The 23,019-nt window shown below is 40.4% G+C and overlaps 1 protein-coding gene across 2 annotated transcripts in view; it reads left to right on the top strand.

Annotated features, from left to right (window-relative positions):
* The window catches only part of znf385c (zinc finger protein 385C), a 142,672-nt gene extending 124,473 nt beyond the window's left edge, over nt 1-18,199 (top strand). For both annotated transcript variants that reach the window (XM_038278312.1, XM_038278313.1), the window contains exons 5-9: nt 11,146-11,532; nt 11,683-11,870; nt 13,685-13,783; nt 14,213-14,302; nt 16,636-18,199. In XM_038278312.1, coding sequence (XP_038134240.1) covers nt 11,146-11,532; nt 11,683-11,870; nt 13,685-13,783; nt 14,213-14,302; nt 16,636-16,866 — 995 coding nt within the window. In that variant the 3' untranslated portion in view covers nt 16,867-18,199. The remainder of the gene's footprint in view (nt 1-11,145; nt 11,533-11,682; nt 11,871-13,684; nt 13,784-14,212; nt 14,303-16,635) is intronic.
* The last annotated feature ends 4,820 nt before the right edge of the window (nt 18,200-23,019 follow it).

Genomic DNA, 23,019 nt, shown 5'->3' on the forward strand with positions numbered 1-23,019 from the left:
CCGCTAAAGGCCATTCTAACAAGTGGTGTCAGAAGCTGGGGCCGGAGTCACAAAGTGGAGTTGAGGATGACGAAAGACAGAGAAAGGAGGAAACAAGACCAACAGGAGGATCCTGATGATGGAGCAAAGTCATCTGATGACCAGGTGGGCGCGGCATCCAGCAACCCTGACAAGATTGAGGAGCTTGTAGATTTGGTGAAATCCCTCATTCAGTCTCAATCAATGAGGGACCAACAGCTGGCAAAAGAAGCTTCCCGTCGAGAGCATAGATGGAAGAGTATGCAGCATCAGTTTCACCAAATACTCAGCAAGTGAATGATCTGACACAGGATTCTGGTGGTGACCGGCTGCAGTCTGGAGCAGCACAGCCTCAAGATGACATGGATGATCCAGAAGAAGGGTCAAGTCAACAGTCTGTTTGGCCTGAGAGGGACTTCAGCATGCACAGAGAACCTAGGCTACATCCTCTATTGCCTAATGATGACATTGAACATTTTTTGACTACTTTTGAAAGAATGGCCAAAGTCTGTCGATGGCCAAAGGAGGAATGGGCTATCCAGCTAGTTCCCCTATTGACGGGCAAGGCACAAAGTGCTTATGTCTTGATGGATCTTGCAGACTCAGATGACTATGACAGAGTGAAGGCGGCCATATTGCAAAAGTATGAAATTACAGCTGAAACCTATCGTCGACGTTTCCGTTCCTTGGACATTCTTCCTGGAGAGACTCCACAAGAGCTGTATGTGCGCCTCAAAGAAATGTTTTTCAAGTGGGTTAAACCAGACAAGGCAACAGTGAAGGAGATTTCAGAGACAATGATTCTGGAACAGTTCCTAAGAATGGTTAACCCTGAACTGGAGGTGTGGCTTCGTGAGCATGACCCAAAGACAGCAGAGAAGGCGGCACAACTGGCTGAGGTCTTCACGACAGCTAGACGAGGGACGAAACACAGTACTTTTGGCCGGGACTCCAACTTTGCCCACAAAAGTAAGTCCAATGGGGATGACCGGGGTGGTGGTCAGAACAGGACATTTTCTGGTGGTAGGCAACTTTCTGCTAAGTTCAAACCTGATTCTGCAAAGAATCCCCCTTTTCGTTCTGTCAAGCGAGATATAAGATGCTTTTTATGTAATGGTCTGGGCCACACTCAGTATTTCTGCCCTCTTACTAATAAGTCTAAGCCATCACTGTTTTGCACTGTCCCCAGACCCACTACCTATGCCTTTCATGATGTTGCTCATACTGCACCAGTTTTGATTAATGGGCAGCGTGAAACAGCCTTGCTAGATACAGGAGGATTTCAGACTGTGGTTATGTCTTCCTTAATACCTAGAGAAAAGTGGTCTGAGGAGAAATGTCACATAAGCTGCATACATGGGGATAAGCATGAATATCCAATGGCTGACATATATCTAACTGTGGGAGGACACAAATTTTTTATGGCGGTAGCTCTTGCAGCAAAGCTGCCTTATGCTGTTATTTTGGGTAATGATGTCCCCATTATTGCAGATCTCATTCAGCAAGCAGAGCTACATCCTCCCAAAGTACTGAGGCCCACACACCCAGACAACTTTCCCCCCCAGAAAGTGACTGATACTCTTTTAGCCCACACCATAGAGTGCCCATGTAAAGTAGCCTCTTCAGGGCACAACATGGTCACCACAAGGGCTCAGAGTGCTCAAAACACCTTGAGAGAGTTACCATTTTTTGAGGAAGTATGGGAAATGGGGCCAGTTAAACCTTATAAAACCAAGGCTGAGAGAAGGAGGGACAAGATAAGAGGTTCAGCCAAGCAAACTGACACGTTTAAACCATTCCAGCTTCTAGATGTTAATCTTCCAGCTAATGTGGGTGAGCTTCAGAGACAGGATCCAACTTTGAAATGTTGGTTTAATAAAATCATAAAGGTGGACGGGAATGCGCAGGGCACTGCAGGGTTTCTTGAGGAAGCTACTTATGTAGTAAAACGGGGAATTTTGTATCAGTGTAAAGGGAATGTGGAGTCCTTAGCATTACCACAACAGTTCAGAGAGAGAGTAATGGAGCTGGGACACACAGTTCCATGGGCGGGACATATGGGATTTCAGAAAACACTGTGTAGGATTGCCAGAAGATTTGTGTGGCCAGGAATGTATACTCAAATATCACACTTCTGTAAGTCCTGTGTTAAATGTCAACTCACTTCAGGAAAAAAGATTCCACAGGCCCATCTTCAGCCCTTACCAATTATTGGTACTCCTTTTGAGAGAATAGGGATGGATGTAGTGGGTCCTTTAGAGAGAAGCTCAGCAGGCAACAAGTACATTCTAGTTATATGCGATTATGCAACTCGATATCCTGAAGCGTTTCCCCTGAGGTGTGTGAAAGCCAGAAATGTTGCAAACTGTCTGATACAACTGTTCTCCAGAGTAGGGATACCGAAAGAGGTTTTGACTGACTGTGGAACAAACTTCAGGTCTAAGCTGTTACAACAAGTCTACCGGTTGCTAGGTGTAAAGGGAATTAAGACCACCCCCTATCATCCTCAAACGGACGGGCTTGTTGAGAGGTACAACCAGACTTTAAAGAATATGCTACGCAAGTTTGTTTCCACTACAGGAGCAGACTGGGACCAGTGGTTGCCCTATTTGCTGTTTGCCTACAGAGAGGTCCCACAGGCTTCAACTGGATTCTCACCATTTGAACTACTCTATGGACGCCAAGTGAGAGGACCATTAGACCTCCTGAAAGACTACTGGGAACATCCTGAATCAGCAGAGGAAAACATCGTGGCATATGTGGTCAAGATGCGACAGAGGTTGGAGGAGATGACAGCTCTGGCACAGGAGAGCATGAAGACGGCACCACAGAACCAGAAAAGATGGTATGACCAGAAATCTAAAGAGAGGGTCCTGAAACCAGGCCAACAGGTCTTATTGCTGTTACCAACCTCAGATAACAAGCTGCTTGCCAAGTGGCAGGGTCCATATGAAGTGACTCGGCAAGTGGGTAAGGTCACATATGAACTGTTTATGCCTGACAGAGTGAAAAAACATCAGACATTTCATGTGAATCTGCTGAAAGAATTCCAGGGGCGTCAGAGACCAGTGCAGCAGCTCTTGATTTGTGAAGTTCAAGATGAGGAGGTGAAGGAGAAGTTTCTGCCCTCCGACGAAACACAGATCGGGGTGGTTGATCTGTCTCATCTGTTAGCAGTCCAGCAGGAGGAGGTTGCAGCCCTTCTGGATTCGGAACTCTTTTCAGAGGAGCCAGGTTTTACAGACCTGGTACAACATGACATCCGTCTCAAGGAGGATGCACCAGCTCGGCAGAGGAGCTACAGGATTCTGAGCGGTTGGTGCCAGAGCTCAAGAAAGAGATCAACTTTATGTTGGAACTTGGCATCATTGAAGTATCAACCAGTGAATGGTGCAGTCCTGTGGTTCTTGTACCTAAAAAAGATGGTTCACTGGGATTTTGTATTGACTTTCGTTATCTGAATTCTCTGTCTCAGTTTGATCCTTATCCTATGCCCAGAATAGATGATCTGTTGGAAAGAGTGGGAGGAGCAAGGTACATTACTACACTGGACTTAAGTAAAGGATATTGGCAGGTGGCGCTAGCACCGCAGGCCCGCAAGCTCACTGCATTCAGAACACCATTTGGTATGTATCAGTTCAAAGTTATGCCATTTGGTTTACAGGGAGCACCTGCCACTTTTCAAAGAATTATGGACCATGTTTTGAGAAATGTGTCAGACTTTTCAGCAGCCTACTTGGATGATGTGGTTGTGTTCAGTCAAACCTGGAAGGACCACATGTTCCATGTACAACAAGTGTTGGGATGCATCAGAGCAGCTGGTCTGACCATCAACCCCCAGAAATGTGCCATTGCCCAGAGAGAGGTGGCCTATCTAGGTCACATCATTGGTTTTGGCAAAATTAGACCACAGGTGAGGAAAGTGGATGCTGTTCGTACTTTCCCTGTACCTACAACAAAGAAGAAGGTGAGGAGCTTCTTGGGCCTGGTTGGATGGTACAGGAAGTTTATTCGTCATTTTGCAGAACGCTCAGTTGTGTTAAACAACCTGATAAAGGGCAAGTCCACAAATAAGATCCAATGGACTGAGGAATGTAACAAAGCGTTTGAAGATCTTAAAAATGCTATCTGCACAGACTCTGTTTTGCACACCCCTGATTTTGAGAAGCCTTTTACACTGCAAACAGATGCTTCGGGAGTGGGTCTTGGGGCTGTTTTGTTGCAGGAAGTGGATGGAGAGATGAAGCCGGTGGTGTTTCTGAGCCGTAAGCTTCTGGACAGAGAAACTAGATATTCAACGGTGGAGAAAGAATGTCTAGCCATGAAGTGGGCCATCGAATCATTGAGATACTACCTGCTGGGACGACATTTCTTTCTGGAGACGGATCACCGGGCCCTCCAGTGGCTGCATCGGATGAAGGATGCGAATGCACGGATTGCTGGATGGTACCTCGCTCTGCAACCATATAACTTCACTGTCCATTACAAGGCTGGAAAAACCAACGCTGCAGCTGACTGTTTATCTAGGATTCCTGAAAGTTAAGGTACTGTGAGCTTAGGGGAAGGGGGGAGGAAATGTAATGAAGGTCTTCATTACTTGGTGGTACAACACTTAAAATGTGTTAAATGATAAAAGAAATGCATGATGAAGGAAATGAACCGGATACAAACTGATTGAAATGGTTTATTAATGGTGGGTTCGGTGGCATCTCAGCTGGAACTGATTATGTCCTGTTAAAATACAACAAAGGGATGATATAAGTATTGATTGTTTAAAATGTTTGAAGGCTTGTATGGGTGTGGCTTACCTCTCTCTTCCTCTGCAGGGTGTTAAGGCTAAAAGATTCCCCGGGGGCCTGAGTACCTTTTAAAGGTTCCAGAAGAGACCAAAGCAGACGGAAGGGGGGGAGCAGAGAATTAGACATTTTATAAACTTAATGTTGGATTTGTATTTATATTGATAAAGATGTGTTTGTAGAGATGCTGAAAATGACTAGCATTGGCAATATATATTTTGAGGATTTTTGGTAGTTTGTCAAACCTTGTTTGTGTGTATGTATTTTGTTTTACCCTGTTTCTTGGTGGGTTTGTGTATTGGAACAGCCAACAGCTATAAAAGGCTGCATGTTGGCCATATTGAGTGGTTGTTGCTGCTGAGACCCTAGGCCAAAATGAGCAGAGTTTGTTTTGTTTGTTAAATGTTGGTGAATAAACACCCAGTGGGGCTGCACAGTTTCTCTGCCTCAAGTCTCCTACTTCCTCCAACCGCTAAAGGCCATTCTAACAAAGACCAAAGGCTATTTTTGGTTTTCTCTTCAAAAACATATAATATTCAACAAAATTTTAGTCAGTGAAACTGCTTTTACTGGACCTTCAATAAGAAAACCTTTTTTGTCCGCCCCCCTCAGCATTTTGAAATATGTTTTAAAGAAACAATTGCATCCATTTCAGATACATCATGGGATTAGTATTTTGTACTCCTGATCCCTAAATGTTAAGTTGGGGAAGTGGTGGCCTAGTGGTAAGGGTATTACGCTTGGAATCCTGAGGTTCTGAGTTCGAGCTCCACTCCCACAGACTGCCATTCTGGGTCCCTGAGCTAAGAACGTTAACCCGACACTGCTCCCTGGGCGCCGCACAATGGCACCCCACTGCTCCCAAAGTGTACACAATGTAATGACACTAAAAAGCTGGGAAAAAGTTAGCTACTCCATTTTTAGAATGGTGTTTAGAATTTTAGCTCCAACAGTATTTAAAGTGAATAAGCTGAAAGGAGAACAACAAGAATAGTACGACTGAGAGGGTCGATGTAGCACAAATTACAACTAAGACACTATATCCTGGTTTTGAACACATTTTCTGGTAATTCTTTTAAATATTTTCTTGCAAAAAATTGGCAGCTTTGCCTCGACTCATGCTCAACTCAAAGTCTTTCTATCTTATTTATTGGGTTTGAAAGAAAATGTAGGAGTAAATTGATACACTTTAATTCATGGGTGGAGGGTTGCAAAGTGTTCAGACTTTAAGAAGGATTGTGGTCTATAATGTTCCAATAACCAGGCTTGGAAGGGTTGCACTCTCACAGAATTCTTTGTTACTCCTTTTTCTTTAGATTTCAATTATTTGACTCCCCATTACTCCCTCCTGCTCTCTCCTATTGAAGATAGAATAAGAGAATAGTGACAGGACCAGAATCGGTGTGTTTGTTCAGCGTGAAAATAGCAGCTAAAAGTGCTGTTTGAACAGAAATGAAGCAGAATCCTGTTGATATGTTTCATTTTAACTGGCTGTTAAATGGAATAAGACACTTATCTACTTCTTCAAAGGTTCAAATGTGCTTGCTTTTGTGGTGCAAATAGGGTTATTTATTGCTTGACAAAAAAAAAAGGTAAAACCGTTTTCAACAAGAAAAAAGTTTTTTACTTTTCCACTGCAGACAGCTGCAGCTTGTCTTCCAACAACTTGAATTGTTTCTTTGGCACTTAAACTTGTCTACATCCCGACTTTTCATTTATCATTCTGAAGCGAGGGGACTCTGGCAGATTTCCCCTCTTATCCTGTAGTTTTTAAGTTGCCTGCCCAATAGAGGATTCCTATCTTAGAAGTATTTTCAAATGCAGACATATCATCAGGGGAAGAGATATGATGGTTTGAGAGAAGTTACACTGTTTATCCTCTAGATAGGTTAGTTCATGAATAGAAACTCGCATACACACTTTTTTGCCTTTAGTGCCAAGAGTCTCCTTCAAAAAGGAGAAATCGGACAAAAGACCAAGGGCTTGATAACACCCTTATCAAATATAATTTTAATATTCTGCTGTCGCAAAAGCCCTGAAAGCGGAATGCACTGTAGAGGCGAAACGAGATGAGAAGATGAGTGGGAAATGTAAGATAAGATGAAATGAATGAGGGCGAGAGAGGGAGACAGAAAGGGTTCAGAAAGGGAAAGCACTGAAGACGTAGATAAGTCATTGCTAATTTTTATGCTGTGAATAATTTTGTGGTTCCAAAGCAATTTTGTGCCAAAGAACACTCTTTATAAGCCCAATTGTGCGACTGGCCTAATGTGAAATTGAAATGCACCAGAGTGAGCCAGTGCTGGCATCCAGCACAATGCGGCACTGGAACGGAAAAGCGCTACAAATTAATACTCGATGAAATGAATTACATCTGCCATGAAAATAAAGGCTGCTGGGGATCTTTGAGAGGCTAATGTCCTCAGTGTCTGTACTCAGGAAGCAATAACCTCCCTGTCGGTGGTTCAGTTAAGTATGCACACTATCTGAGTGAAAAATATTCCCCTAAACCCACAAGGTCAGCCTGTTACTACCGTTTTACAAACATTGAAATATGTGATCTCTCAGATGCTTCCCAAACATATTAGGCTTTAGGTATTTTATCATGTTGAGTGCAACAAGTCATTCATCTGAAAAGGAGAACAAGAGTATAAGCAGTGACGAACTTTCCAGTCACAGTAAGAGACAGATTGATTTTTGTAAAGCATACCTCAGACTAACAAAGGACAGCCGTCTAGCAAGTGCCAAGCTGGCGCCAGGAGACTGAGAGCCACCATCAATCACGACGAGCATCAATCACCCCTAGCTTTGATTGACTCCGCTGCTGAAGTCATCTTTTGCGGGGACTCTGTCTGTCACCGCAGTAATGATGATCTAAAGCAAGTATTTTTCCCCTGGGAATTTGTTTATGTGCTGAGGCTGCCTCGGATCAGTGCCCGTCAAGTAAATCAAGTGCTCAGCATCTTGAGAGGGCAGGCAAGTGTGTGTATAAAGAGTCTAATGAGTGAATATTCGTTATGTGTCTGTCTGTGTTTAAAGTTTTTATTCAATCCGTCTGCTGTTTGATAATCTCCTAAGATCTTTACCGCAATAGAAATGGATTATGATGGACTGTTGGAAACACAACTTAAATTATTTTCATGTTCATCTTGATTGCTTTTACAGTATAGATCCACATGTTTTTAAATTGTCTCTACATCTACGCCTCACAGGGCCAGCTGCAAATAGGCTGTTCTTTGTTTTGACAATTTTGACAGTTTTCCAGAGTGTCTGTATAGCTATATCGATAGTCAGAGGACATACAGTCAGGGCATTTATTAAGTAGACAGCTTTATTCTTAGAAATAAGATCAATACTATCTGTAATTGTTTGTGTAATATACTACATTGCACGAACTTTTAAAACAATCTTCATTTTTAGCTGTTCTTCTGTTTATTGCCTTTATAAAATACCCATTGTGCTAAAGATCATATATAAAAGTCTGTATTTTTGTTCCCTTTAAATATATATGTCTGAAAGTAAAGATTTCTGTTACCTAGCTGGAAATAAAGATCTCTAAACGAGGTCGTCTCTGATCTCAAGCCTTGAATCTTCAGAGGCCTTTGATTCCCACCAACCTAAATGTCTTCCTCTGTGAGGTTCCTGTAAAGCCACTGATCACTATCATTTGTCACCACAGACCTCTTAGGTGGCTCGGTCTTTTACAGATCATTCCTACCACTATTCCTACCCCCCTCCTGGAAAAATGTTCAAATCCCTCAATGGTAACACTCATTACAGCGAGGGGAATGTCTAATCTTGCTCCTGTATAGTTTCTTTTACCCGCAAAGGAATGAAAAAAGGAAGACCCTTATCTCCAATGATGAATTTACTCTAAGACATAAAAGGGAAAAATCAATGGACCACGGTCGCTCTAAAGTCAGCTGCGTGGGTTGTGTTTGGAGGGGGTGGTATGTGCGTGTGTTAAGCTCCCTAAATGAAATAGTGATATTCAGTGAGCGTAGCGATTTGTGCTCTGGGGTGAAGTGTGTTTGATTCCCATGAGAAGACAACAGAGGTGAAGGGGGGAATTGTAATGGAACTCCAGTGACTTATCAGTGAGACCTGGCAGTCGATTGGTTTGTTTATATTGACTGAGATTCAAGATCCACTTGATATTTGAAGAGTAAATGGGGATTAAAAAAAGGTGAAAAAGAAGAGAGGAAAAAAATAGTGGCAAAACAAGTAATAGTTATTAATGACATAAAATTATGCTAATTAATAGTGCAATCCCAACAAATACTTTTCCCCTATTAATACATCTTTTCCCATCAGAGTCTCCAACTGTTGCCTGGTTCCTTTGTCACTGAATCCTTAAAATCAGACTTATGACTTATAGTCGTATGTGGTTGAAAACACAGCAGAACAACAGTATGCACAATTCACAGATATTTAGTCCAGAGAAGGTTTTCTGTATATCATCGATGACAATCAATAAATTCAAGCCTTAATAATGAGGAAGATATTTTTATACAGTAAAGTTTGCTAATGCTTATATGTTTACTTTATCTTTTTGATTCATAATTCATCTGTTTGTGCAGGTTGACTTAATCATAGAAACAGAACTTAATGAAAAGGTTTTTCTCTTGCTTTGACTTTGCATCAAATTCAATAACTAGTGTTTCAGCTGCAGTCTGTGCTGCTTTTGTGCAAACAAAACATAGGTATAAAAATGGTATTACAATATATCAAGAACAAACTATTAGGAATGATCTGAACTCATTAGTTGAAAATAATATGTTGAACTTAAAACCGTTTTGCACAAGGAAAAAAGTGCATACTGCAAGTGTGGCTGATATAGACTATAGCTCCTTCTCTACTGTAAGCTCCAGGCTTTAAAGCCCCTAGGATTTTTATTACCGGACTATTAGGAATCCTGACCAATTGGTCATGTTCCTTTCTCCATTACTTTGAAAGACCCCAGTGTTTGCCAAAAACGTGATTTGGAGCGCGATTATGAACACAGCTTAACAGACAGTGGGTGTGCATACATGTGTTTCGATACAAACTTTCCCTCCTCCTGCTGCAAGATATAATAAAAACATGTAAGAACGGGCCACTTATTCTGACTACAGTCCACATCCAAGAGCTTGTTTTGGCTAACAGCCTTCAGAACCGCCATGCCGCCAAGTCTGGTGTAGTTCTGGTGAGCATGTATCCCAGGGTCACACCCACTTGGGTATACCAGGGGTTTGTCCGGCGCGCTGATCTGCTACGGTTGTTGTGGTCCTTCAGCCTCTTGTAGTCCTGCTTCATTTTCACCTGCTCTGTGGTGTGCAGAATGATTACAAACAGTCCACCAATCATTGCTCCTTTAGCCCCACCCCTACAAGAGCCTGACTAAGCAGAACAAAGTACTGGGTCACTTGAGATACCAAATCCCCATGAAAGGAAATCACAGGTAATGAAATTAAGTTGGGTAATTCTGTATGGAAAAGTAAAGCAGTATTTGCAAGGCCTCAAAAGCCCCAGGATTTTGAGCTGCTTTGGAAAAGGGGCAAATAAACGACACCAGATATTTGGTGGGAGGATTTTTCAGGACTGCCTGGATCGATCAGTTAGAAACGCTTTGGTAATTGGGATCAGATATGAACATCCTTAACAAGAGATCTAGTTAGGAAGGAACAGAAGAACCTCCCCTCTAAAATCCCTCTACTCAAGATGAATAGTATCTGTAGCTGAACTTCATAGGTCATCAACAGTGAAGGCCAAACTATCAATATCATCATATTTAGGTTTAAAGCTGCCTTTTTTTTATTTTAACCACATTTAGCACTTCCATCAAATTGAGACATTTTGAAGGGAGCTAAATATTTGGGTAATTTTAGGGAGCTATGCAAGGATACTCCTTTTACATTGTTTTGCTTTTTTTTTTTTTTTTTTTACAATCTCTGTCTTATTTCCTATTGAAAAGAATAGAAAAAACATAAATCTATCAGGACTAAATATAATGTGAGCTTAATTTTTATTTAAGCAATGCTTTCAGCCAGGAACTCTTTTGAAGTCCATGTGTTGGTTTTTAAATTATTTTTTATACAATATATTTTTTATGATTTTTAATAATTGGAAAAAATTGTTTGGTGCCTGTGTTAGCAGACCGGATAGGACTCATGCCTATTAAGTGTCTGATTTTTAAGTAAAAAAATAGAGCAGACTTTAAGTTAAAAGTACCATGCTTCAAGATGTGTTATTGCTCAGGACTGAAGTGGAACATGGCAGTACTTACAAAAACAGTCCTGTTATGGATTTATAGTTTGCCAATATTCATCTTTTCTTTTCTATTTCTGTACAGGCCTTCAGTTTGATCTGGAACCAACCATTACGGAGGGAAAACTGGAAGAGAGTCCACGGAGCTCCGTCATGCTGACACCGGTGTCCGAGGTTTCCTCCATGGAGCTGGTCACGCTTTCCCCTCCTCAGATTTCACCTTCCTTGCAGCTCATGGAGACTGCGTCGGACACCAGCACGCCAGAGGGTGCCGTGGTCACAGAGGCCATCGAGGTCACCGAGGCTATATGTCTGAGCAGCGAGTCGTGTAGCGTCGCCGACCCATCCATCACAACAGGGGAGGCCTGTGTGGAAGACAACAAAGACCCCAAAAAGAGCAAAGCTCACCTCCACTGTCCTGTCTGTAAAGTGACAGTCAACTCCCCGTCTCAACTAGAAGCACATAACAGCGGTACATTTAAGTTTTGACCCCAACTTGTGTTCTTTTATGCTCAAACACTAACGTTTTGAAAAGCCACTTACATTTGTTGCTGAAATTTCTCATCCAAAAAGGCTTTGGACAGAAAAGGAACCTGTCAAATCTCTGCTTTTTGTCCACTAGGTACAAAGCACAAATTGATGCTGGAAGGTCACAGTGTTCTCCCGCGGCGCAGGGGGAAAGTAGTGGCGGCTCGAGCTGGCTGCAAGAGCAAGAGGCTTGCGAGCAAAGGCAGCGTTGGGGTGCCTAGCAAGAATTTCCAGTGTGAAGTGTGTGAGATCTTTGTGAATTCTGAAACCCAACTTAGCCAGGTAAAATAAATACATACAGTCTGGTTCATCTATGTTTTAGAACATTGGGCAATATATTTAAGTCTAAGATAAATAAATAACAGGTAGGGGACATGAATAAATCTAAATTAAATATATGGATGAGAAAACCTTCCTATTTAGTTCAGGGTAGGAAGGAATTTGCACCTGTGTTACATCTCCCCATTATCAGCATCAAGCAGGGCGCCTGCTCAGCATAGGGGCCAACTTTAATGCATAAAACCAGTGCAAAACTAAATAATTTCAATATTTCCAGAAATTATTCTCAGAGCAGATGAATCTCAGAAGCAAAATTACACTTGGGTTTCCAAACATCTAGAATATATTATGCATAATATAAAATTAGAAAAGGAAAACCATAAGAATTTAAGATAATCTGATTGGTGCCAGACTGTATTGGTAAATCCCCTTGGTTAGTGTATCTCCTGCATGGTGATCCCGGTCCGCAGTGGTCAGTATCTATCAGAAGTTGTCCGAGGAGGGAAAAAAGATAAACTACGAGGCAGGCTGCCTTATGAAAGTGGGAAGCCAGTTGCAGCATGTAGTCAGACACAGCAGACTGAGCACAAACTGCATCTGTTGGACTTAGAGCTGCTTTGGTGGCAGTAATAAACACCATTTGGCAGATAGTCTTATCTGTGGTTCTGACATTGATAAATAAAGAAATACTACAAAGTGTTATATCATAAATAAATTACTGAACCATTTATGACAAGCGGAAAAAGAACTAGAACTGTAACAGGAAAAAATGACAGGAGAAATACTCTGGAATTTTCTTTTTTTATGGAAATTTAAAAAGGAGCCGTATGAGAGACTACGGGGAAGTCCCTACAGATTTGTCAAGGCATATCAAGCGCGAGTGCTGCAAACCTGATATGAGTTTGTACAAAAGGCCATAGAAGTGATGTTGACTCTGCTGGGAAATGCTCACCATTCCCAAAATGCCTGGCAGTGGAGAAAACTTTGCACACAATTTCCCCAGCTCTGCTCCACTGAGAAACGCTGTGGCTGCAGGATTAATCAGAAAACAGAACTGCTTGCAGATTGTTATCCGTTAAAATGAACACCGGGAGCTTAAAATTGAATCTTTCAACGTCACATCGCATTCACCTCTAATCTGCTGCATTAAAAATGATGTTAGGATAGTGATAAAAATGAATGATGGAGTCTTAAAGACGGTTTAATCCCAAAGCTAATTTTAACTTTGATGCAAGTAATGTGGTAAGCTTTTTTTTAACAGCTCGGGCACATGAATAAAGCCATTAAATGTACATTTAAGCTGCTATTTTTTTAACACCTAAAAGATATCATCTATTAGTTCAACAAAAGGCTCTGTAAGCTGGCGTTTATTTGCCACTTACTTCAAGCTGCTGTGCAATATGCATTTTCTTCTGGATGTATTACCATCAAACCAGGGCTGGGAAGTCATTTCTCTCCTTTTGATGTTTACTTTCTACTATTTATTTGAGTCATGAGGCTGTCTACACTGGAGTGGAATGTGGAAAATATCAGAGAATGCTCTGGCATGTGTAAGAGCACCCAGTCTGCCTTAGCCCTAAATACATTCCACCAGTCTTATATAAACACCCTCCCTCCCAGGAGGACAAAAGCCTGTAGGTACTGCAGCCAGCATGGCAGTGCAAGGCAGCTTCAATGAAGTAATGTAATTTCGGTGCACCTCAGTCATACCCGCCGCTTATTTATTATTCCAGAGGAGAGCGTTTGAGATTGTTCTGCTGTGGTACGACAGATGCTTGTGAGCTGGCTAATGTTTTTTTTTCTGCTCGTCTCGGCAGCACATGAACAGCAGAAGGCACAAGGATCGGCTGGCCGGAAAACCACCCAAACCCAAATTTACCCCCCACAGCAAGAGCCAGCCGAGCTCCAGCTTAGCGGTAAGTCTCAGCCTGAAGACGTGGACAAACAACAACACGGTCACGCAAATAAGCAAGCATCCGCAAACACACTGGTGGAAAACAAAACAAGACATAATTCTGCTTCCTTACTGCAGATATGCTTTAACATGGTGATTGCATCTGCCAGAACTGAATCGTTTCCAGTTACACTCGAAGTTAATGTTGTTTTAACCACAACCCTTCATAACACACAGGAAAAAACACCAAATTACAAGGCTTTTAAAGGTCTCTACTGTGCATCATTTTGTGACAGCATGGCTGTGTCTCTGTAATGTCACAGAGGTTAAACACTCTTATAGTTAGTGAGTCTTCTACCCCTGAGCAGCCGCCTGAATCAGCACTCCAGATTAATCACTTTTCTACTCGTGTCATATACACCCCCCCTTCTCCTCCTCCTTCATCCTGCAGAACGTGAGATGGAGTGGCTATGCAGGCGTGGCCGTGTCTGCCATGAAGAAAGCATTCACCCAGTGCAATCTCACCTCTCTCTCCTCTCAGGTCAGTGGCAGGAGAGGCTGAGTGTTGTTGGATTGGAGGGCAAGAGCTTGTGCTGGCTCAGGTTTAGGACTGACTGTGAACGGGGGAATAAACACAGAAAATAAAGTAGTTTAAGATTGAAGGGGTGGCACTGATCTTGTATTTACAATTACTATAATAATGTGGTTGGTAGAGTTAAAATTATAAAGCTGGTCGACTTTTTTAACAACATAGGTGAACCAAGCATGTGGTAAAAAAGGCAACATTTTTTAGGGTGCATTTTTAGCAGGAAAAAAAACACTTTAAAGTTCTAAAATCTGCATGATTCAGAGGAAGACGGTTTAATAAAACAGTTTGCATCTCATATATGGAGTAGCTTGCAAAACTATTCATGCCCATTTAATGTTTTTGCATTTTCTCCCATTACAACCACTAACTAACATATTCTAAGTGATAAACCAACAAAAATTATGAAATGTTTTCAAAGTGGAAGTTCCCAAGTTGTTGCAAATAACATTTTAAAAGGGCAAATTTGACTACTGAGCGATGACTGCAGGAAGAAAGTTGTGCAAAAGTATAAAGCAGGGTTTGGTTGTCATTATACATCATCTGGAACTAGAAAGAGTTTAGCAAGCAAACCAAGACATGTTTTTTCACTTAAATTAAAAGACAAGAACAAAAGTGCATTAATCAGAGCAACAGAGGCCGGGAAATCTTGGGAGGAGCTACAGAAAACTGCTGCTTTGGTATGAGAGTCTATTAATAGGCTATATCAAATATACAGTTAAACATACAATGCATAATTAAATAAATTTATGTTCCAATGAATAAGGAAAATTGCATTTAAAATGATTTAATAAATGTCATTCAAGTTTTTTTTAGATTAATCGAATTATTTTGCCCTATATTTATAAATAGATATTAAGTGAAATTACTGCATGTATCTTTAGGGGTCGCCTTTCTTCTAATCTTTGGGTTACATGTATGGGAACTGTCAAACTTATTTTTATATTGAGACACTCCCGACTTAAAAAGGTTCTGGTTGAACCTTTATAAATTAAACGTTGGTTATAATTCCATTACCAGAGAGCAAACCATTCTGTTATTACCTCTGCTCCCACTTTAAAGGAACATATACCTCTATTTTATGACATGATGCCCCTTTCTTTACTCTTGAGGGCTGGATAAATTGCTATGGTGAGCTGGATTTGGTCCACAGACCTTGAGTATGCTTTATTTTTTACATAAAATAAAGCATATATGCCCAGTATAAATGAATGGTACAGTTTTTTATTTTTTTTATTTATAATAAATGTTTAAAAAAGCATTATTTGGTTTTCTTTCAGACACAACTTTCAGCTTTTTTTGCTCAGTTGAATCCTTTCTGTGTTTCAGGGGTGTGAATATTTTTGCAAGGCGCTTTATTTTGAAGACTTCTTTACTGATTCATTACTTTGAGAATAGCATTTTAACCCTTTTTGTTCTCTGATATTTTTATCAGGTGCAATCATTGATGAGCATAATGTAGTTTTTGTCACAGTGATCAGTTTCATCTTTATTTATGCTAAAAGGTGTTATTTAGTTTTTCACCTGGAGCTTTCTGCACAATGTAGTGAGCTTCGGGCAGGAGAATCAGCTGCAAACACCCCTAGGATAAGGAACAGAGCTGATGTCCATGACAACATACATGACACTGATTAGGTCAGACACGGTATGAAAAGGAGGAATTGATGCGGTTTGCACTGCCGCCTCCAGAGCTAACAGCTGAACCAGGGAGCTGTCTGCTGATATGAGCCTAAACTATTGCTAATGCATAACTGTAATCAACCTCTGGTTATAAGAGGTTTTGTGTAAATAAAGATGCTTCCAGGAAATAACAGGCTGTCTTTAAAGCATTTTATTGCTGTTTTATATAGTTTCCTGTCCTTTTTTTAAGTGTAAGCTTTGAACAGAAACCTAAATAAGCTTAGTTTGACTTAGTGAGTAAATCATTCATCATAAAAGTAAAATCCATTGACACCTTTTATTTGACTGAGAACTTCAGAGATACATATTTATTTCAACTTCAAGGTAACGATTGTGTCCTTGCCATACTCCTAGATTGTCTTCTATGTCTATGATGTTTATGCAAGTTTGATCACCTGTGGGTAAATTATCTATTTACATATTTTTCATGTAAAATGAAGTCAATATAATTTACTCAAAGGTGTATTGCATTTTCCCTCTATGCAGCTTAGTGTGTGAATGAAGGGCCAATGTTTTGGAGAAACATGTTTGCCCGATCACTGTTGTGTTCTGCCCTCCTTGTCTTCTTCTCTTGCTTCTTACTGTTCCCCCATTCCTGTCTTCTCCAGACCAAACTGGCTTTGCAGAAGCAGCTGACCAAGAGTTTGACAACTGGCTTCCTGCCCAGCCCCCTCACCCCACCGACTCTGTGCACAGTGGCGACAAACCCGCTGGCTCTGCGCCACCCGGTGGGCACCACCACCTTCATCCAGACCCCATTCCTGGGCCCCGCACTGTTCCGGCCTGCCCCGGGGCCGCTGCGGGCCACACACACGCCCATCATCTTCTCCCCTTACTAAAGACTTAACCAAGCGCCCAGTTAAGCTTAGCCCTGTCCCTTTACTAACTCCAAGGCCCTCATGTTAGTGTGACCTCACTACTAAGGTCGCATCCAAACTATGCAGTCCACCTGACTTAAAAATGGGAAGAGTGCACAAATTCCAATTAACCATCAGGCCTGATGGCTTGAGAGCTCTTCTCATTATAGAGGCCAAGTTCCCCCATTAAGCCTTCTTTCTGCTCCTTTTATTGTGACCTCGGGAGCAACACAGGCCTCCAGACAGTGACTGACACAAAGGGGCCACTTTTATAGCCATTTCATGGGTCGACATGGTTTAAATTATGAATATTATTGTGTAATCTATTATAAAATATATAGAGAAAAAAATCTAGATGTATGTTTAGTGTGGTTGCCACAAAATAAGGTCCCTTTACTTGATGCTCTTAAAACTTTTATCTTATATGTTTGGAGGTTTGATGTCGTTGTAGGTCCTTAAAGCAGCTGAAGCAAAGCCATACGTGTATGGCTGCAGAGGCCAGTCTCACTCATCACTGTTTTTAAGCTGACAAACTTAAGCCATGCTGTTGCATGGCATTGTGGATAGGGATAAAACCATACCATGTCTTAGCTTAATGGTAGTGTTCAGGTTTTTACTGCGAGATTTTGTTAAAAGGTTATAAGGAGTTAATGTCTTACCAACAGCAGATGAGCCTCTTAAGCTGCCGTCACACTGCTTTCTATCCTGCTGTGTGCTGGCATTTGGAAAAGAAACTTTATTTGGGTTTAAATGTGAATATATTAAGGTGATTAAATGTTTCACTTTTGATGCCCTCTCGGTTTGAACACTGCACATGTCTCGGGATCAATAGTGTGTAATTTAGTGTTCTGCTGCATCAGAATGTTGCATGCTACTTATTTTCATACCAAAGACTTAGCTGAGCAGGGAAGGAAATTGCTATGCTCTACTGCTACCAAGGGGTCACATAATTATTGACTGATTGAAAAAAGAGTAGGTTATTCCTTCCCTTTCCTCAGACAAAAGGTTTCCTTAGTTATTAGTGGGTCATTCCTAATATGTATGAGCAATATATGTAGAGTGTATACTGTGTGTAAGAGCTGCAGAGCTCCTGATGCAGAATATCCCAACATGTCCAAAAAAACTGGCACCCTGGATTACCAGATCATATGTTTGCTGCAGTGTCAAATAGCTCTGCTTAGTGAGGGAGCATCTGTGAAAACACAAGGCAGATATGCAGTGGTGTGACAAGGTATTTAGTGCTTTCATTTAGTATAAATCCAGATTAGTTGGTCCTGAGCTTCAGCTTATATCTAGCCTAAAGGGAGCCAAAGTGGAGGTCTTCCTTCTTAAAACATCTGCCTAAAATAACTGTCACAGCAGTTTAGGCCAATTATATATTGGATAACCATTTTGTTGTCACGCTAATTTTTGATAAGTTATTTATAGAGAAGGTGCTGATGATTACTGCAGGATAGAGAGGCAGGAGATCTTGCACCTTGATTGATCCTACTGTCTTAAAAGTGTGGAAAACACAACATGGAAATAATTTCAGGTCAGATTATAGATTATCAGAGTAAATGGACAGAAAGTCATTTAAAAATCAGAAATATTTTGAAGGTGAATGTGAATACTGAATACTCGTTCTGGCAGATACACTGACAGGAAATGTGTTACATTCATGATCATTGGCTTTAGAGTAGATACTCCCCATTATAAATGATATTACATGCATAAAAAAGCATATTAGTATTCATTGTGATATTTTTAACACAGGAGTTAACTGTGTCACAGTTGTCGGCGATGCTGCCTTGCAGCAAGGACTATGGCTTGAATTTTTGGGTCTGTTATGAAGACTGGTCTTTTTTTTCTCCTTATTTTTTTATTTTATTTGACCCCTCTCAGACTGCCCATTAACATCAGCCTCTGAAACCAACTACTCTGGATTTGAACTAAATAAAAAGGCTACGTAGGACATTAGCTGCCAATTAACCTTTAAGCATTAACTCACTTCAAAAAATCCAAATATTAGTAGGTTGTTTGTCTGTGTCAAAATAAAAAATTTAAATAAAAAAACAAAAAAAGCTATTCTTTCTTTTTAAATAAGAAACACAACCCCTGCTTCACCATGTTATCCATGATTAAGCAGTCATTTGTATCCAAAAAAGGTCATCTTGTCAACTAGACTTTCTTTCAGTTTGCAAATCTGCTCCTTGGAATCTGAATCCGTGCTTCAGAGTACCGTATTACTCATGCAGTGCAACTTGGGATTACGCTCTTCCTTAAGTAGCGGCATGAAAATATTTTTTGCAGCCATAGATGTCCTATCCTGCAAAATTTCCCCTTTTTTTGCTCTCATCCTCACTTCTTTTTAACCCCATTTTCCTTTCACCTCGCCGCCATCACCTTAATGTTGCCCCCGATTTTCTTCTGCTGTGGTCATAGTTTGAGACGATGAGAAGCAAGGAAATGACGCACACAATCAAAGCACATAATGAGACTATAATGGATGGCATGAAGATGAAATATTTGATGACGCGGGTGGGAAGGCCACTCAGCCACATTCTGATTGACATCCCGGTGCGTGGGGGGGGGGATACAAAGCACAGTGCCATGGCAACCACATTAAAAAGCACCTTAAAACCGATTTACTTACAAAAGCAATGAAAATAGCATTGATGTTCTCTTTATTTGTTTGTAGGTGTATGTTTTATGAATTTAATAGAAAAACAATCAACTGAAAACGATCATTTTATAGTTTACCTGTAATAATGACAAGCCTCATATTTAAAGCAATACATTCAGTATGTTTATGTTGATGGTGTGTCAATGACTTTATCTATTCTCTGCTGTAAACTCCTCATACAATGTGTTGTACAACCCATGACAGCCAAGGCCAACTCTGGTTTGTCAGTAAAGAGTCGACCCAAACAAAAAGCAGTGGGACTGCTGCCCTTGATGTTTGATGCTCATGGCCATTCTTCTCACGAGAAAGAGGCGAGAGGCGCCTAAAGCACCATATGACACTGCCGCTTCATGCATCAGCAGGGCAGTAGGGATCTCTGTATGGCTTCCACCGAGCAAAACATTGTTACGTCAGAGACGAGTGATGTGGAAGTGTCACATATGCAGCATCGACTTGTCATTGTGCTGTTTGTGCTCGTGTGCCGACTCCCACGCAGGATATCTGCTGACATTCTTTCCTTTCCTTATGCTGAATACAAACTCTTGGCAAGGTCTCAAAAAAGGACTTGGAGCGCATGTTTCATTCTCCCTTCAACAGTCTCACCGAATCATGTTCTCTTAACCTACAGGAACCTATGCATCTGTGCAACGTGTGTACATGTGTTTGACGCAGCAGTGCCACCTGTCGTAAATAACCTGTAACTGCCATCCAGTGCTTGTGATTTAAGAAAACCCTTTCATTCATTGTGCATTTATGTTCTAAGGACTCCCAAGCCTTTTTCTGGGTTGGTAAAACCGCCAGGTCTCCTCGCCATAATGATGTAATGGTTCTCTCCAGTCGCATTTCTCAGTGAACCAGCCAGCCTTTAATCTTCACTGTTTGTTTCTATCAATTGCTCAACGGGAACTATGACCTAGGTGACAATTTTGTTAAAACAAATAGAGAAAAGGCCAATTATATGTATAAATAGTAACTATAAAGACCTTAACAGAGTTATTATTGTTATCTGTATTGTAACTATTATAGAACAGAGTAGATGATGTTATTGTTAAATCTCTGTATGAAAATGGAGGAAAGTTTATTTTTTTTCTTTATATGGTTTTACCAACATGTTTTTTAAGGTACAAGAGAAAATATTTAAAATGAAAAAATTTGAGTGAGCTTTTCTTTCCACCATGCTGGCAGTTACTGAAATAATATTGTAATTTTAGGCCTTTTATAGACAATATCCTGAAGTTGCATTGACTAGGCCTTCTCAGGGGTGATAGGTTGAGCAAACGTTAACATGGCCATCCATTCAGGGTATCCCTCCATTGCTCCAGAGAGCAGGAAACACTGTAAACATGGATGAAACGATGAGAGACATATTGAGCAAATACAGTTATGTATATTATAAGTAAAGTTAAAAGGATTTGGGAAATAAAGCTTTTTCAAACTTGTGAAATTTGTCTTTACTTATTCTGGAATTATATAGAATGTGTCTCTGTGTCTGTGAGCAAAAGTTGAGAAAAAAAAGCATTAGTGTTGCAGGAAACAAGATACATTCTGAGAGTTTATGGACAATAGCACTGCAATAAGAAAATAAGACCCCCCTCTCTTCCAAAGAGTACACCACAAATATAAAAGTCAACCAAAATGTCTGGTTCTTGATGCAGTTTTCTAGATTACATCAAGACAACGTTACAGACACTCCCTAGCATGTTTAGATTTTGTGTTTTTTAAGCTGATAAAGTGTTTGGTAATACTGTTACTTTAGTTGCAGCCTAAAGGTTGTCACAAAGCACTAACAATCAATGCTCTTTATCAAAATACAATGAAGATTTCTGCTCTCCTTTGCTTCATTTCTCACCTGGGGGGAATTGCACACATTCAAATAATGTAAGTAGACTGGTTACAGAGTAAAACGGGAAGTTATTACTTTTAGGTCCGAGTCAAGCTGTCAAAATGCTGTTTTGCTGTTTGTGACGAAAAACAAGCAGCATGAATTTAGGTCTACGTCTAAATTCTTATGCATTCTGCGCAAACAACACTCCAACATTTCAGTATCCTTATGTTGGTCATCAAGGTGTTTGCTCTTCTGCAGCACAGTTACAACTGGTGGAAGTCCAAAGGTCCTTTGATTTTTAGGCAAGGCAAGGCAAGTTTATTTGTATAGCACATTTCATGTACAGAACAATTCAAAGTGCTTTACATAAAACATTATAAGCAAAAGGGAAAGAAAACAATAAAAAACAATTAAAACCGTGATTCAAAATTAAAAACATTTAAAATTAAAAAGAGAGAATACAGAGACGGGCGAATTTTAACTTTTGAATAAAATCTACGTAAATGCAGCTGAGAAACTAGGAAGTTTGGGGAATTTTGTGAGAAAACTATAGTTAAGAAGTGAGACCCATTGTAGTAGAATTTTGATATGACTTAGACAAACTTTATTATCATTTAGTTTAAACAGTGTATACAAAATGAAATTTTTTACATACAGCTTTCCGACAGTGAATGAGCAGCAGCTTAGTAGTAAAATTAACATTTCAATTTCCAAGTTCAGCAGTGATCAAAATGTAAACAGAGAGACGTGCAAAATAAAAAGATAGATATGGTGCAAAATGCAGTAAAAACACTGAGTTGAATTCTGTTTTAAAGATTCACCATGTAGTGCAAGTATAATGCTTACATCCTGGAAAGCAGCAAAGAACGTTATGCTCCAGGGAGAATCATGGCTGCCTTCACACTGACTAGATTTTGAAAATTTGCTTTAATAATAATCAGTGTTGTTAAAACTTTGAAGACAAGATGGTGGTTCTCAACCTGATTTAAAGTGGACAATACGTACTCAATTCAAACCTTTTAATGGTTCCATATCCTGCTTTTTTCAATCTTTCAAAGTCACTATGGCAAATATGTGATGACATAATCCCTTTGTTAAATTTTGGTATGAAATGTAGCTGTCTTCCAGCCCCTAAGAAAAATACAGGGAGGGGCTGCTGTTCAAACAGCAGAACTGTGAGGATTATTCAGAGATGCATGAATCAAGTGAAATACCACTGTGCATGAAATTGATCAAGCAATATCATTATAATGTTGTTACCAGCTCATAAAAGTTGATTTTTGCTTGATATAGGTCCTTTAAATGTGTTTTTATCTAAATTAATGAGTCAGATTTTGAGTTAAAAGAATTAAATCCATACATGAAGTTATCGAAGTCTGTACATACAAGCCCATTTGCTTTTTTTTCTGTTGGTTTGCTTAATTCACATGATCCTTGAACATGACAACCCAAAGCCTTCAATAACCAGGCTTTTTATGGAACCTGTGTAACAGCTGCAGAGGTTTTAAGCAGATATGGAAAGCACCCAGCAAATGGAAAATGTTAAACCCACTGTTGCAGTGGATGAGTGGTTGGTTAATACACCTGAGAGAATGATTCGTTTTGGGTTCTATTTTTATTTTTTTTATTGTTATTTGTTTGCAAA

This window comes from Cyprinodon tularosa, unplaced genomic scaffold, assembly GCF_016077235.1.
Source record: "Cyprinodon tularosa strain WSP-4 unplaced genomic scaffold, ASM1607723v1 ctg14, whole genome shotgun sequence".
In the NCBI taxonomy this organism is placed as follows: Eukaryota; Metazoa; Chordata; class Actinopteri; order Cyprinodontiformes; family Cyprinodontidae; genus Cyprinodon; species Cyprinodon tularosa.